Below are 15621 nucleotides of genomic sequence, written 5' to 3' on the forward strand. Positions count from 1 at the left end.
AAGCAAATAGGGTCAATTTTGATTTCATGACGACTTTAACACATATCATGTGTAAGTATTTTACCATATATTCAGTGCATTGGCCTGTCTGGAACAATTTAATCATGTCCAGCCATAGATGCTACTTGACTGTCGATCTCTTGAGCAAAGCTTAAGCAGTGTCATAGGATACCTTTAACTGTGATTTGGGCTTTCTGTGAGCCTCAGCATCTGTGTGACGTTTCCCTGTTTTATTCTGAAACCCTGAGGCATAAATCTACCATCTACAAGCTATTTGTCCTCGCTGACCCACAGAGCTCCCTGTCAGAGATCTATAGTTTTTCTTCTGCCAAACCTGCTCTGAATGGTTAATGATGTCTGGCAGCACACCATGAAGAAAACTGCCCTGGGCAAATGTTCGATTCTAACGTGTGTTGACTTGTGAGTATTTATTCTTTGTTGTAACAACATACATCTTGCCAAGCATGTACTTCTGGTGTTCATCTATAAAAACAACCACATGTCAGAAATGGTTTCTTTACTTCTATGTAAAACATAGCTTTCTTTCCCCACGGTGGAGTGAATATTTCATATATTTTCTTGTGTTGCACAGTGATCAAATTTTATTAGGATTTAATTACTATTAAACATTGTTCTGAGAATGAATGCAGCACTCAGAGTCCAAGTGCATTCACAGGAATGTCTACATATAAAAATATGATTGTTTAATAAATATTTGATCGGAAAATGTGCAGAGTGGAGATTTCAAATAAAACAGCATTGCACTTTATGATTTCCAACCACCTTTACGCACAAAAACAAATTTTTGTAGGATGCATGGAAGTGCTTTCCATTGGAACACTTAATATTCTTTGTGCATTTTTGAAACATTCAAGAATCAGTTCATTTGTATTGATATATTCGTGTGAAATAATTTAGAATAAATCATATACTCTTTTTTGTAATTGAGGTAATTTCATTTAGCATAACCCTATTACTTCAGCAAAAATATGCTCACAAATGTAATTATTAAAATCTCATATATCCTCATTAATACATAATTCATTCATAACATAGATATATTTTCTTATTAAGAAATAAATATCAGGTCTCTCCAAATATGGGACTTCTGTCACCCTAATAAAATTGACTTAATGGAGTTTATTAAATTGAGATTAAATGATAAGTAGATTTAAGTTTAATCATGATGAACTTAATTATGACCTGAAAATGATCTCAACATTTCTCCTAATAACTCGTTTGACATGCTCCATTAGCACTTCAAATATTCACTAATTGTTTTGGTAGATCTTTCTCCAATGGAATCAAATATTTAACATGTAAATGAGACAGCATTAAAAAAAAAATAAAAAATCATGTTTTAAAGCAATAGCATTTCAGAAAATATTTAAATAAATAGTATATATAATATATATAAATATTTTTTTAAATGCATTATATATAAACATTTTCAGGCATTTGAATTTTCAACAAATGACAATCACATTGATTTTAAATAAAGTCAAGCACTATTTTAATTAAAATAGTATTTAGAATGGTCTTTATCATGGGTTTTGATTAGTTTTAAGGCCCGTTCACACCAAGAACGATAACTATAAAGATAAATAAATATATTTGCGTTCACTCCAACGAACGATAACGGTCTGTTATTGTAAGCTCACGCGCTGCCGTTTCAAAGTGTGTACGACATGTTTTTTTTCTGTTCTTGTTGCATTTACACGGCTTTAACCAGCAGATGTCTTCAGCGTGCTATGTTTCGAGTGAATAGCTAGTGCAATCGATCTAATCTAGCAGTGAATTTAGCTGAGGAAAGTCTCTTTCACTGCAACTTCAAAGGAAGCAAGACCGTATTGTCGAAACTAGCGCTGGATACCTGAGGTAATTTTTTTACACTGTTTGCTAGCCTGGCATAATGATCTCATATTAATACTTCTCACCACTTATGACCGATTGTTTTCCATATATCCATTTTCTTTAAAGTATCCTTGAAAACTTGACTTGTCAAACAGTGGTGGCTTTTTCTGGACCTCGGCCATTAACTTCTCCGCAATGTCGTCCGCCATTTTAAATTAAATTAGAATGGATTCTGATTGGCTGTCAGTGTTTTATCATTGTTAAAGTGATCCCAACGATATCGTTTCTCTATATCGTTATCGTTATAGCTGTGGTGTGGACAGTGCTATTCTTTTATATTTAGAACAATTTTTAGAACTATATCTTTATTGTTATCTATATAGTTATTGTTCTTGGTGTGAACGGGCCTTTAGGACACCATCTTTTACATATAGATGCCAATTAAATATTTAAATAAGAACTTATTGTGTAGATGATAATGTAAACGAGAAACTCAAGTTTAAACATATATAATTCTGTGCAAATTTAAGCATGTATATACAGTGACTCAAAATATGACCATATTTGGTATAACAAAATTCAAACATTCAAATGACAAAAGATGCATCATTACATTTGAATAACTTACAAATTTTAAGAAAGACACAGTGCTTGTCTCATTGTGAAAACTCAACAATTAAACTTGAAAATAGCAAGTACAATCCTTTTATATTCTTTTCGAAAGTTGTGGTTTAGCACTCCATATATAACACCATTTAGGCAGCTGTTGAAGTATGCCATGAAGTAGCTGGCTGTGAAGAGCCACTCGGGTATGGCTTGACCGAGTCTAGGATGGATCGCCACCGCCAGGCCTATGAGGTTCAACGGAGCCCAGCAGACAGCGAACAACACAAACACCACAAACATGGTGAGAAAGTTTCGGAAGTCATGAGGCTTGATCTTGGGCCGACTGTCGGGCTTGACCCGTTTGCGGACCTGTATGACGAGGATCCAGATGCGCAGGTAGCAGTATGTGACGATGCCGATGGGCAGAATGAAGTGTACCACCACCACCGTGATGGTGTAGAGCGAGCTCACAGATTGGGCGAAGGTGCACGAGTAGACGCGTGGGTCGTATTGCAAAGACTCCACAAACCAATTGGGGACGATTGCCAGGATAGTCAGCGCCCAGACCAGCACCACGTAGCATACTGTGTTCTTGTTGGAAAAGAGCTTGTCGTACTTAAGGCTGTGGCAGATATAACAGTAGCGGTTGATGGCGATACCTGTGATGTTGAAAATAGAGCCGATCACGCTGAGCCCCATGAGGAAGCCACTGATTTGGCAGTGAATATCACCAGCAATCCAGCGGTCGTGGAAGATGGCAGTTAGGACGAGTGGGTAGGGGTAGATGGCTACTAGCAGGTCTGCTATCGCCAAACTCACCACAAAGGCATTACCTGTAAGCATGAGAGAAAAAATATCACTGAAAACAAGGTGTACAGACATTTCGTGTGGAGTTTTCTTTTCATTCTGTTCTTGAATATCACAAATAGGTCTGGAAACAAAGTCAAGCATAGAAGGAAATGTCTGGACAACAGATAGCTAGCTATAACAAGTTGCTCCAACCTGATCTCATGAGAAATGAATGAATTTGAATGAATTCACATGATGTGTGTTGTACAGAAACTTATGATTTTTAGGGAAGGTCCACCCCTAAATCTTACCATCAGTGGGGCGTAAGCAGATCGTATGAAAACATACGAATGAGAGAATTAATGCGAATTAGCCAACAATTCGCCAAAACATACAATTTGCCAAGAGAGAGAGTTATCAATATCATATCCCCCGCAAAATCCTATATTCTCAATTATTCCTAGTCCCCAAATCAAAAACGTAGTGTGTTATTATGATATCTTGTTTTAGCTATTAAAAATAGCTTTTCTTAACCAGTTAGTGCTTTGTTAAGCTAGTAGGCTACACATTTTAAAAATGCTGGGTTAAAAACAATCCAAGTAGGATTGAAAATGGATAAACCCAGCGATTGGGTTAAATGTTTGCCCAACCTGCTGGGTAGTTTTAACTCAACTATTGTTTAAAAATGACTGTATTGCTTGCTTAAAATGAACCCAAAATAAGTTGGAAATTAACATTTATTAATAAGTTTAATGAATAATAATTAAACATTATAAACATTTATTAAATTGCTTATTAATAAATGTTCACCTTTTGATTATTATTGTTGCCTCTAGTATTTATGTGTCAGATTTTTAGGGATTTCAGATATTTTGGGGTTATTTTAAGCCAGACATTTAGTAAATTTTAAACAATAGTTGGGTTAAATAAAACTACCCAGCAGGTTGGTCAAACATAAAACAACCCAATTGCTGGGTTTGTCCATTTTCAACCCAACTGTTAATGTTAAAAAAAAAAAGTGAAATGTTTAATTTGACCATTTTTAGGTTTACTAATGTGTTCATCGTACCCGATCTCACAGCAATTCATGCGTATTTTACAAGGTGGCTAATTCGTAAGAATTCGTACAAACTCACTTGTACGAATTCATGTTTTTTGCTAAATCGAGTTTACGAGTTGCCAAATTCGTATGAATTTGTACGAACAACCTACGCCTAACCCCACCCCTAAACTTTCAATGGGGTTTAGACAAATTGTATGAATTCATACGAATTAGCCACCTCAGAAATCCGTACAAATTGGTCGTGAGATAGCGTTGGTTCATCCATCCATTTTCCAAAACACTCAGGGTCGCAGGTGTAATGTGATATGTCACTCTAAAAAATTTGGGTCAAATATGGGCAAACCCAACCATTGGGTTCAATTTTTTAATTACATTTTTAACCCAACCATTGGATTTTTCCATATTTGACCCAAATTTGGGTTGAAACAACCCAACACTTTTTAGAGTTTGATGTTTAATTTAAAAGCATTAGTCATGATTAAGAATAAATACACCATAAAAGTGATTCCTATTATTTTGTAATCTGAATAAATATGCATTAAAAATGGTCTCAGTCATTGGATTCTGTGCAATAGGATCTTGCATGACTGCCATGATAGTAGAAGACAATGTACACTAATTCTTGCTATAGCGCCCCTTGTGAAAACTCTGAGAATGCAAGGTTTGTCAATTTTTTATTTGTAAAGTGTTTTTAACAATCCATGTTGTTTTAAAGTACGAAGCCCCTGACAAGACATGCAGGAAAAAATAGTAGGCTAAATCGTGTGCACGATTTATGAATTCATTCCCTCGATTTACTAAAACGTGCGCACAATTTACTATTTCGTTCCCTCGATTTACTTAATCGTGTGCATGATTTACTATTTCATTCCCTTGATTTTTAAATCATGCGCATGATTTATAAATCGAGGGAACGAAATAGTAAATTGTGCGCACGTTCAGTCAGGTGTTTTGCGAAATCGAGGGAACAAATTAGTAAATCGTGCATGTCATGTGCGGGGCTCCGTATTAAAGCCATGTTAGCATGTTTGCGAGTTTTCCCCGCTGGTAGATGCTGTAACTTTACCATCCAGACCCAAAAAGCCTTGTATTCTGAGTTTTTTAATGCAAAAAACATTCAGAGTAATTGGTTACAAGGCATGAATGGCTCAAACTCAAAAAAGAAGTATAAGCATCCGTGAACAAAGATGGCAGATTTTAAATTGCGTATCCATGCCATTGAGATAATTTTTTCCCAGGTATTATAGATAAATTTCAAAAAGCATTGACTTGATTTAAAACGTGCATGCAAAGTTAGAAGCATTTGCATTCATATACTTGCATAGTGTAGACGGTGTAATGCAATAGAGAAACCGCAGAACACCTGACTGAACAAGCTTGAAAACAGCTTGTGATCATACAAATCACCTCATTTAGCAGTTAACAGTCTTACACTGGGTTGGTAAAGTCTCTTGTCGGCCTTTGTTGTGCTACTGAAATTAACAGCCATGTTACCTTTCCATGTGTGGATTATCATTCTTTACTTTTTCATGAATGCCAGAGACAAAACCCAGTCTGTGTGATAAGCCCAAAACAAATAGATGTGCTTGATATGAGTCACAAACAAATATGCAGTAAATATCAATATCAAACTGTGTGTAGACAAATCCAGGAGGTTCAAAGCAATGACCTACACAGTATAATTGGCTCTTGCAATGTTTGAGCAACATCTTCATGCTCCTTTACAATGTAGCTCATGTAGCGAAAGATTGTACACATTATAAGACCAATAAGTGGCCTTTCTTCTTTAATGAAAGGATTTGCTAGTTCTGTGTAACTACATTAACAGGCTTATTAAATCTAACAATCAATTAAATGGTGTCCATGCCTGTTGAGCACTTTGAACACATGAGGTTTATATATTTAGTGCTAGTGTGGCATCTCTTATGGGGGCTGACTTTCATAATAAAATTCTGATTAACACCATCACACTAATGAAATTGCTTTATTTTGAATTTCAGTATCTGTTTAAAAAGCACGTTTCAACACTCCAGGTATAGATGCTCCATTAAACAAGTGCTGCATTGACTTCTGCATCCACTTCTGTGACTGGAGGCAATGAATTGAATTCTTTGAATTACTGAGCGCACACATCACATCCAGCTGTGTTGATCTCCCATGTGTCGACAGGGCTCGTACGTGAACAACGCAGTTATTGCAAATTATTATTTTAGTGCCACATTTAACATTTTTGATATTTTAGTTCACTTACTGGTATTTTCTAAATTGCTCAAACCAGAGAGCCTTATCTTCTGCTTGTCCACTCAATCAATCAGCAACAAATAAATGCAGTATTTGCCACCACTGTTTCATATTGAGAGAATCAGCTCAGACAGTTGTCTGTTTGGGTGAAGTAAAGAACATGTTAAAGGGTTAGTTCACCCAAAATGAAAATTATCCCATAATTATCCCATCCTAGGTGTATATGACTTTCTTCTTTCAGTCAAACACAATCACAAGGGCTTCTGAAGTGAAGCAATGCATTTTTTGTAAGAAAAACATCCATATTTATAACTTTATAGACTATAATCACTAGCTTCCGATAACGTCCATCCGCATGTTCACAAGAGAGTTGAGTTCCCAGGTTCAGCTGAATTTCGACCCCCTGCCAAATTATTAGCCCCCTCGTTGAAGTCACTACCTAATTGCCTAATCTTATCCCCACCCCTAATCCTAACCTCTCCCCCATACCTACTTCTAAACCTACCAATACTAGGGGGGTAATGATCTGGCAGGGGGTCGAAATTCAGCACAACACCGGCATATGATGTAGGAGTAGCGTAAGCTTAAGCTCTGGGTATACTTCGCAATTTTGAATAATCTTTCGCCACGAGTTACAACCCATCTAAACATCTTTGTATTCTTTCATGCTAGAGTTGTACAAATGAGGGTACTTTCTAACCTCTTCACACAATCTCTCGTCTATGTAGGCCTCCATCGTCGCCGTAGCTTGCATGCGTTCCTGTCTGTTCTGTTTATGCCGTTTTTCTTTGACTACCTTGTGAATCGATGCCCCCAGGGCACGGTTGCCACCTTGTGGATAAACTAATTACTGCAAAAAAAATTAAACGCACGTGTGTAAGTACAAGTACGCGCAGTTACAAAAATCCGGCGGTGCGTGTACACGCGTACTCTTCTGATGATGAAATTTGCGTCACGCGCACTGTACGCTCACCTTCGCGTACGTGAAGTATACTTTGGGCTTTAGGTGAGAGTAGACGCCTCTCGCGGTTCAAACAAATAGGGCTAGGCAAAAAACTCAAGCTCCTCCGACATTTCTTTTTAAAAATTCTCGTTTTAGACTTCTAATTCATGACTGGTGTTTTGTTTTGGTCTAGTACATCATGCTTCAGATCAAAGTTCACTTTTCGCTTTCAGTGATTCTAGTTTATAAAGTTATAAATATGGTTATTTTTCTTACAAAAATGCATCACTTCTCTTCAGAAGGCCTTTATTAACCCCCTGGAGTTGTATGGATTACTTTTATGATGGATGAATGTGTTTTTTTGGGCTTCAAAATCTCGGTTACTATTCACTCCCATTATAAAGCTTGGAAAAGCCATCATATTTTTTTAATATAACTCTGATTGTGTTTGACTGAAAGAAGAAAGTCATGTACACCTAGGATGGCTTGAGGGTGAGTAAATCATGGGATAATTTTCATTTTTGGGTGAACAATCCCTTTAATGGTGCTTCCCTTCACAATCATCACAATGCAGAAATTAGGGACAGGCCTCATTGACGGGATATTCAGATCCAGTGATGTGGAAAAGAGTCTGTAGTTACAAAGGTGGCAAATATGAAGACACGATGAAGAACTGTAGTTCTGGTTTTGTGGGATTGTTAAAGTTTTTCTGTGTTGCACAGGTAGCACTGCACCATTAATTCAGAGATCACCTCGTCTCGCTTAACTGATATCTGTGATGACAGGACACATGTAAATTCATGCCTACAGGCTGTCATTCTGAAACAAGCTCTCGGTGTTGTTCTGGGAGTTCAAATTGGTGATCAAAGTAGTAGACTTTTTACTGATGGACGTGTGTGAATTTTGATGGACTGGTTTGTTCTTCATATGAACTCTGCTGTGTTGGAGGTACGTTCTGTGGTTAATGTCGGCTTTTTCTCCATTTCTGTCAGCTGATGGAGTTTGGGTTCCTTGCCACAGTTGCCTTTTGCTTGCTTAGTTGGGGCTTAAAAGACACTTCATATGCAGGAATATTATCAATTTGACTGTACTGACACTGATGATGACACTATTGTCTTCTGTAGAGCTGCTTTACAGCTGAAATTGAATTTGAACTGATGAATTTTGCAATATTGACACTGTTATTGAACTGAACTGAATCAACATTGAACTGACTTGAGCTGAATAACAAAACTATACTATACAGTAGCTGAATTGAACTTGTTTCTTTACACTGTTATTGAACTGAACTGAATTGAGCTGAATAATGACACTATTGTCTTTTTAGAGCTTCTTTACAGGCATCTTTGCATTTGTCTTGTATTAAAATTTGCATCATTGATTCTATTATCCTGTTTATTACTGTGAAACTGCACAATGACGTAACTCACTGTTTAACCACCATAATGCATAATGTAGAAACTAACTAGCTAGTCACAACTGTTTCCTGAAACCGGTCACATCTCTGTTGTTTGAACCATGTCAGTTCAACAATATAGGACTGTCGTTAATGGCGTCACATGCAGGTGGTGGAGTAATAACTTCTGATTTTTTGTCTTGTTTTTAGTTCAAATATCTAAAAATTCTTAAATCAAGAAGCATTTTCTAGACAAGTAAAAATTATTGTCTTGTTTTCATAAAAAAATAAGTCAAAATTAAATGAGTTTTTCCCTAAAACAAGCAAAATAATCTTGTTTTCGGTTTGAAATAATATTTGTTTTACCCCAATTTTTAGATATTTGGACTAAAAACAAGACAAAAACTCTAAGTAAGAAAAGCATTTTTTGCAGTGTATAGAGTGCAATTTAAATAAAGATGACAACTTCAATGTCACAAGAATAGAGGTCAAGAATATTTTAAATTTAAGTGCTATAAATTCATTTGGCTATTGATGAATATGATGGAAATGGAATACAAATTGAATTTTGTCACTTGTGCATCAGTCTGAAATGTCAGGGCCTGTGATGGAATAAATCATCACATTTATCACATATTAGCTTTGATCCAGATCCACTATCCGTAATGGATCTGCCCTCACTGAGCATCAAGTACAGCTTCACCTGTAAGTGTTTACAATGAAAACACATTTAAAGACCTATATAGAGCTATATATAGTGCCTCATGGAGAGTATTGTCTAGTCATTGCTATACACTGCAAAAGTGTATTTTCTATACTAAAAAATACTTTTGATATTTTCAACGAACTTAAAACAAGTTTACTTTAGAAGAAAAAAATCGCAATGGGTATTAAGACTGAACATATTTTATTTTATTTTTATTTTTTGTACACTGAAAAAAAAAAAAAAGGATGTAGGATTTACTTTGAAACAATTTTCACTCAGGAATTGCTAGTAAATTTGACAAATAATTACAAAATAAAACTGATCTAAACATGACTGAAAGACTAAAATAGTTTTTTTTTTTCTTGTAAAATGTATTTAATAATCTTTTTGTTTTAATTACAGTTTTAAAAATAAGTTTTAACAATGTTTTCAGCTTAAATCTAACAACATTTTGTGAGTGTTTGCTAGTGGGGCAATAAAAAAAATGAACTATATAGACAATAAGTGTTCTTATCTTATAAGCAATTCTGTGTCTCAAGTAAATTTATTTTGTTTTAAAGGAATAGTTCACCCAAAAATGAAAATTATCCCATAATTTCCTCACCTTTAAGCTATCCTAGGTGTATATGACTATCTTCTTTCAGACAAACACAATCGGAGAAGAGGGGCTACGTTGTACGTCGGGTCAAAGGTCACCTTTCCGCCTGAACTCGACTCTCTTGTGAACGTGCGTACGGCTGTTGCCGGAAGCCAGTGATTATAGTTTATAGTTTTAAATATGGTTATTTTTCTTACAAAAAAACCAATCGCTTCACTTCAGAAGGCCTTTATTAACCCACTGGAGTCGTATGGATTACTTTTATGATGGACGGATGCACTTTTTGGAGCTTCAAAAACTCAATGCCATCACAAAGCTGGGAAGAGCCAAGATATTTTTAATATACTGTAACTCCGATTGTGTTTGACTGAAAGAAGAAAGTCGTATACACGTAGGATGGCTTGAGGTTGAGTAAATCATGGGATAATTTTCATTTTTGGGTGAACTATCCCTTTAAGGATATTTGGATATTTTTTTACTGAAAAAATGATGAAAATACTGATGAAGAAAATGCGGTAACACGGTAGCATTCGTATTACCAGAATATTGGCTGTTTATTAGTACTTATAAAGCACATATTAATGCCTTATTCAGCATGACCATATTCTACATCCCTTAATCCTACACAATACATAAACTTAACAACTACCTTACTAACTATTAATAAGTAGTAATTAGGAGCTTATTGAGGCAAAAGTTATAGTTAATAGTTAGTTAATAATGAGAACTGGATCTAAAGTGTGACTGAAAATGTTTTGTAGTGTTCTTGTGTCGGGGCTAAAAAAAAAAAAAAAAGAAAAAGAAAAATGAAGGGATTTACCAAGAAATCATATGATGTGCAAATACCGTGATGGTATCACACATCACATTGCAGCAAAACACTAGAGCTCTAATTACTGGAGGTGTGTCAGCAGTTCATGAACCCGTCTCAATAGCAGCAGCTTTGTAAGCTTCTGCATTAAAATGGCCTTAATGGCTTTATATAAGAGAAAAAACTGACAGTACAAACCACAGTTTGTTTAGTACTGTTCCTTCAGGGAGTATAATCAACAGAATTAAACGTCACAAAAGAGGATATTTCTGTGTGGAACTATTTTGTTAGTATCTATAAGACTACACATGTTGCATTAAAGGGTTAGTTCAAAAATGAAAATTCTGTCATTAATTACTCACCCTCATGTCGTTCCACACCCATAAGACCTTCATTAATCTTCGGAACACAAATTAAGATATTTTTGATAAAATCTGTTTTTATTTTGTTTTTTTGGTGCACAAAAAGTGTTCTTGTTGCTTCGTAACAATAAGGTTGAACCACTGTAGTCACAAGAACTGTTTTAAATATGTCTTTAGTAGCTTTCTGGGCATTTGAAAGTGTTAATTATCTTGCTGTCAATGGAGACCTCACTGAGCCATCAGATTTTATCAAAAATATCTTAATTTGTGTTCCGAAGATGAACGAAGGTCTTACGGGTGTGGAACGACATGAGGGTGAGTAATTAATGACAGAGTTTTCATTTTTGAGTGAACTAACCCATTATGATCTGTATGTGTCTGGTTAGCAGGTGTCTCAGTTTCAAGCTCTGTTTGAAACTTTATTTCTCATGCAAAAAAAGAGATCATTAGGAAAAGTGTATCTCATTACTCTTCACAGTGCTTGTTTCTTTTAAAGGTCAATCATTAGTTGGTCAGACAAAATGACTGTACATTAGAAACCCTTAAAGTTTAAATCTCCAAACAGAAAAGGTCAGGCTGTGCTGTGTTTGTGAGATAAGACCAGTGGCCTGAGGTAGATTGAGATGTTATCCACAGACTAAAAATGACAATGTTAACAGGGCAGCATCCATTCAGCAGCTGTATACCACCATGCTTTTGTCTTGTTCTTTCAGTTTGACACCTCATGTGATCATAATGGTCTGGAAGTCATTGATGAGTCAATTACTTGGTCTCTGAATCTTTGAAAAGAAAATGAGACCAATAATCACTTATTAGTACTTTAATATCAGGTCTATGAAAGCTACTATTTGACACAATGGAAATCATGGTGATCACAGGTACATAACTATCTGTTGTGCAAACGTGTTGTTTGTGTAACCCCTTCTGTTCGTACCACCCGCTCTAAGTGGGACTTGAACCCGGGTACGCGGGCATGGGAGTCTGGCCCTCTAACAAATAGGCTAAAGACGCAGTCTCTAGCGTCAGTCGCTAGAGTGCCTCTTGAGATCAGAGGAGTGAGGTTTACATGCACAGCTCCTACCAGTCTACGTCCGTCACATTTGCATAATTAATTGTTTTTTCTGCCATTCATTCATTAAAGTTTATTTGTAGCTTAACAGTTAAACAGGCCAAAACAATGATGAAAATGTTTGACGATTTAGCTCAAAAAACAATTGTGCATAAATATTATTTGTATTGCATATTATTAACCTATTATTGTTGCTGTTGTTAGTATTATTATTATTATTATTAAGAAGATGAAAAAGATGAATAATAATAATGACTGAATAAAATAAATCAAAATAAATCAGCCTTTGGTTTGCTGGACTTACTGGTCTGCTCTTGTTTTAGAGGGAATTGGGGCACTTTTTTAGTTGATCAGGTTTAAAGACCAGCAAACCAGGTGATAATAATAAATATTCATAATGCATATTTTTCGTTAATGATTATTTATTTACTAATGTCAGAAATAAAACCATATTCTGTTCTTGATCAATCAGAGATATCAGTCGATCTCTAATAATGTCAGTTCAGAAGCCCTTGCTAAAAAAACATGTCAGCATGATGAATTATAGTGACATTTACCTGCCTTCCTGAGCTTTCTGTTTCTGAAGACTGATACAATGACCAACAGGTTGCCCAGAACATCTACTATAATCGTGGTGATCAGAACACTGGAGAGTAAAGTCACCACCCAGGGGAAAGAGAGGTATTTGCTGTCCCGATTTCCTGTCGAAATGTTCCTCAAAGGGGCGTCCGTTCCCTCCACCATCCTCAATTCATCATCACAGGGCAGCGGTGAGGGGTCCAGTCCTCCGTGCCACGGGTATCTATCGCGCAGCGCGCGCATCCAGACACCGCGCAGCAGCGGGTAGTGCGCCAGTTCAGTCGCGCGCTCTTACAGCTGCCATGAAGGGATTTCGAGTTGATTTCGAGTTAAATCGTAAATGAGAGAAAAAATAGTACCGTTTCAAATAAAATTGCGGCGATTTTTTTTAGACAAAATTGTAATCCAGCGTCTCTTTGGTCGATCATGAAAACTTATGAAGCGCGCTGTGCTTGTCAAAGACGCCCATTCATAAATCTGATACATAAATATAAGTCCATTCATTCACTTCTTAACCGTTCGTCCCTCATTCACAATGCTGCCTCCAAAAAGCCGCCGGGAAATAAATAGGCTACAAGAGTGGATAAACACCTCCCAAACTTCAGAAGTTCCCTCATCGTGAGGCGCAGTTGGAGATCCAGAGACCTGTCTCATTTATATCCGCACGTGCTCTGACTTGTGTTGCCTTTGTGTGAAGCTGGATGCTGATGCTGAGGATGCTCGTGCTGATCATGTGAGGGCACCTGATGGCTCCAGCCTGGCGCGCGCAGTTAAAGCACACTGTCATGTCTCAATCAGCAGGTGGGGCGGGAGGGAGTCTGACCCTCCTGGTGTGAAGCTGCCCTAAAAATGTTCGGGAAAAAGCTCTACAAATGTTGGGGGTCTTGGAAGCCCATTTCAGTCGCATAAGAAAAAAAAACATGCTTTGGTAAATCTTTATTATGACAAAAAGTATAAATTGACATAAAAAGATAGAAATTATGACATAAAAAGAAGAAATTATGACGTAATAATTATGACATACTTAGTCATAATTAGGGGGTCAGACCCTCCTGGCTCGAAGTTTATGGTTGGGTTATGACATACTAAGTCATAACACAAAGTCTTAATTTTTACTTTTTATGACCTAAAAATTATGCTTTGGTAAATCTTAATTTTGACATACAAAGTATAAATTATGACATAAAAAGTCGAAATTAGGACATCATAATTATGACAGTCATAATCATGAAAAAAAAAAAAAAAAATTATGGCACATAAAGTCAAAATTATGACATATTAAGACATAGCATTCAAAGTCATCATTTTTACTTTTTGTGACCTAAAAATTATGCTTTGGTAAATCTTAATTATGACATAAAAAGTATAAATTATGACAAAAAGTATAAATTATAACATAAAAAAATCGAAATTATGACATACTTAGTCATAATTATGAAAAAAAAAATAAAATAAAAATTATGGCACAAAAAGTCAAAATTATGACATATGAAGTCATAACAAACAAAGTCGTAATTTTTACTTTTTATGACCTAAAAATCATACTTTGGTAAATCTTAATTATGACATAAAAAGTATAAATTATGACAAAAAGTATAAATTATAACATAAAAAAAGTTGAAATTATGACATCATAATTATGACATACTTTGTCATAATTAGGGGGTCTGACCCTCCTGGCTTGAAGGTTAGGGTTAGGATTATGACAGTCATAATTAGTCATAATAAAAAAAAAATATATGGCACAAAAAGTCAAAATTATGACATATGAAGTCATAACAAACAAAGTCGTAATTTTTACTTTTTATGACCTAAAAATCATATTACATCTTAATTATGACATACAAAGTATAAATTTGGACATCATAATTATGACAGTCATAATTATGAAAAAAAAAAAAAAAAATATGGCACACAAAATCGAAACTATGACGTCATAACATACAAAATCATAATTTTTACTTTTTATGAACTAAAAAATTATGCTTTAGTAAATCTAATTATGTCATAAAAAGTTGAAAGTATGACCACATAATAATTACATAGTCATAATTATGATATAAAAATCAAAATTGTGACACAAAAAGTCAAAAGTATGACATACTAAGTCATAATTTTTACTTTTTATGACCTAAAAATTATGCTTTGGTAAATCTTAATTATAACAAAAAGTTGAAATTATGACAAAAATCGAAAGTCATAATTATGGCTTTTTATGCCATAATGACATAAAAAGTTGAAATTGTGAGATAAAGTCGAAATTATTAAAAAGTCATAATTAACTGTTTATGTCATAATTATGACTTCATATTTTGACATTTTATATCATAATTTCGACTTTTCATGCCATAATTACTGTATGACTTGGCATGTCATAATTTTGACTTTTTATGTCATAATTATGCCTTCGCATGTCAGAATTATGATTGACTAAAGCATGCTTTTTATTCTTTTGTAAATAAACAGCACAGCTTTAACAAAAGCAGTACCATTCCTTGCTTTATCTCATCCACTTTTGACATTTCAGAAACGTAAAAATCATCTGGCGATTGTTTCGTTACACAGGTGTCATTCTGAAAACCTGTATCCTCGTTTCATTCGTCA

At 35.3% G+C, this 15621-nt stretch overlaps 1 protein-coding gene across 1 annotated transcript; it reads right to left on the minus strand.

Moving 5' to 3' along the window:
- Positions 1-82: 82 nt before the first annotated feature.
- Positions 83-15037, minus strand: mtnr1al (melatonin receptor type 1A like). Its single transcript, XM_051860111.1, has 2 exons — positions 12996-15037; positions 83-3293 (listed from the first exon to the last, which is right to left on the minus strand). Exons 1-2 carry the CDS (start codon positions 13258-13260, stop codon positions 2524-2526), a joined length of 1035 nt encoding a protein of 344 aa, XP_051716071.1. The 5' UTR covers positions 13261-15037; the 3' UTR covers positions 83-2523.
- Between the last annotated feature and the right edge of the window lie 584 nt (positions 15038-15621).

Source organism: Ctenopharyngodon idella, chromosome 14 (genome assembly GCF_019924925.1).
Source record: "Ctenopharyngodon idella isolate HZGC_01 chromosome 14, HZGC01, whole genome shotgun sequence".
NCBI classification, from domain to species: Eukaryota; Metazoa; Chordata; class Actinopteri; order Cypriniformes; family Xenocyprididae; genus Ctenopharyngodon; species Ctenopharyngodon idella.

Coding starts and splice junctions, on each gene's coding strand:
- mtnr1al (XM_051860111.1), bottom strand. CDS start 13,260: ATGCGCGCGCTGCGCGATAGATACCCGTGGCACGGAGGACTGGACCCC. Junction 3,294..12,995: donor CAGAAAGCTCAGGAAGGCAG/GTAAATGTCACT, acceptor TCATGCTTACAG/GTAATGCCTTTGTGGTGAGT.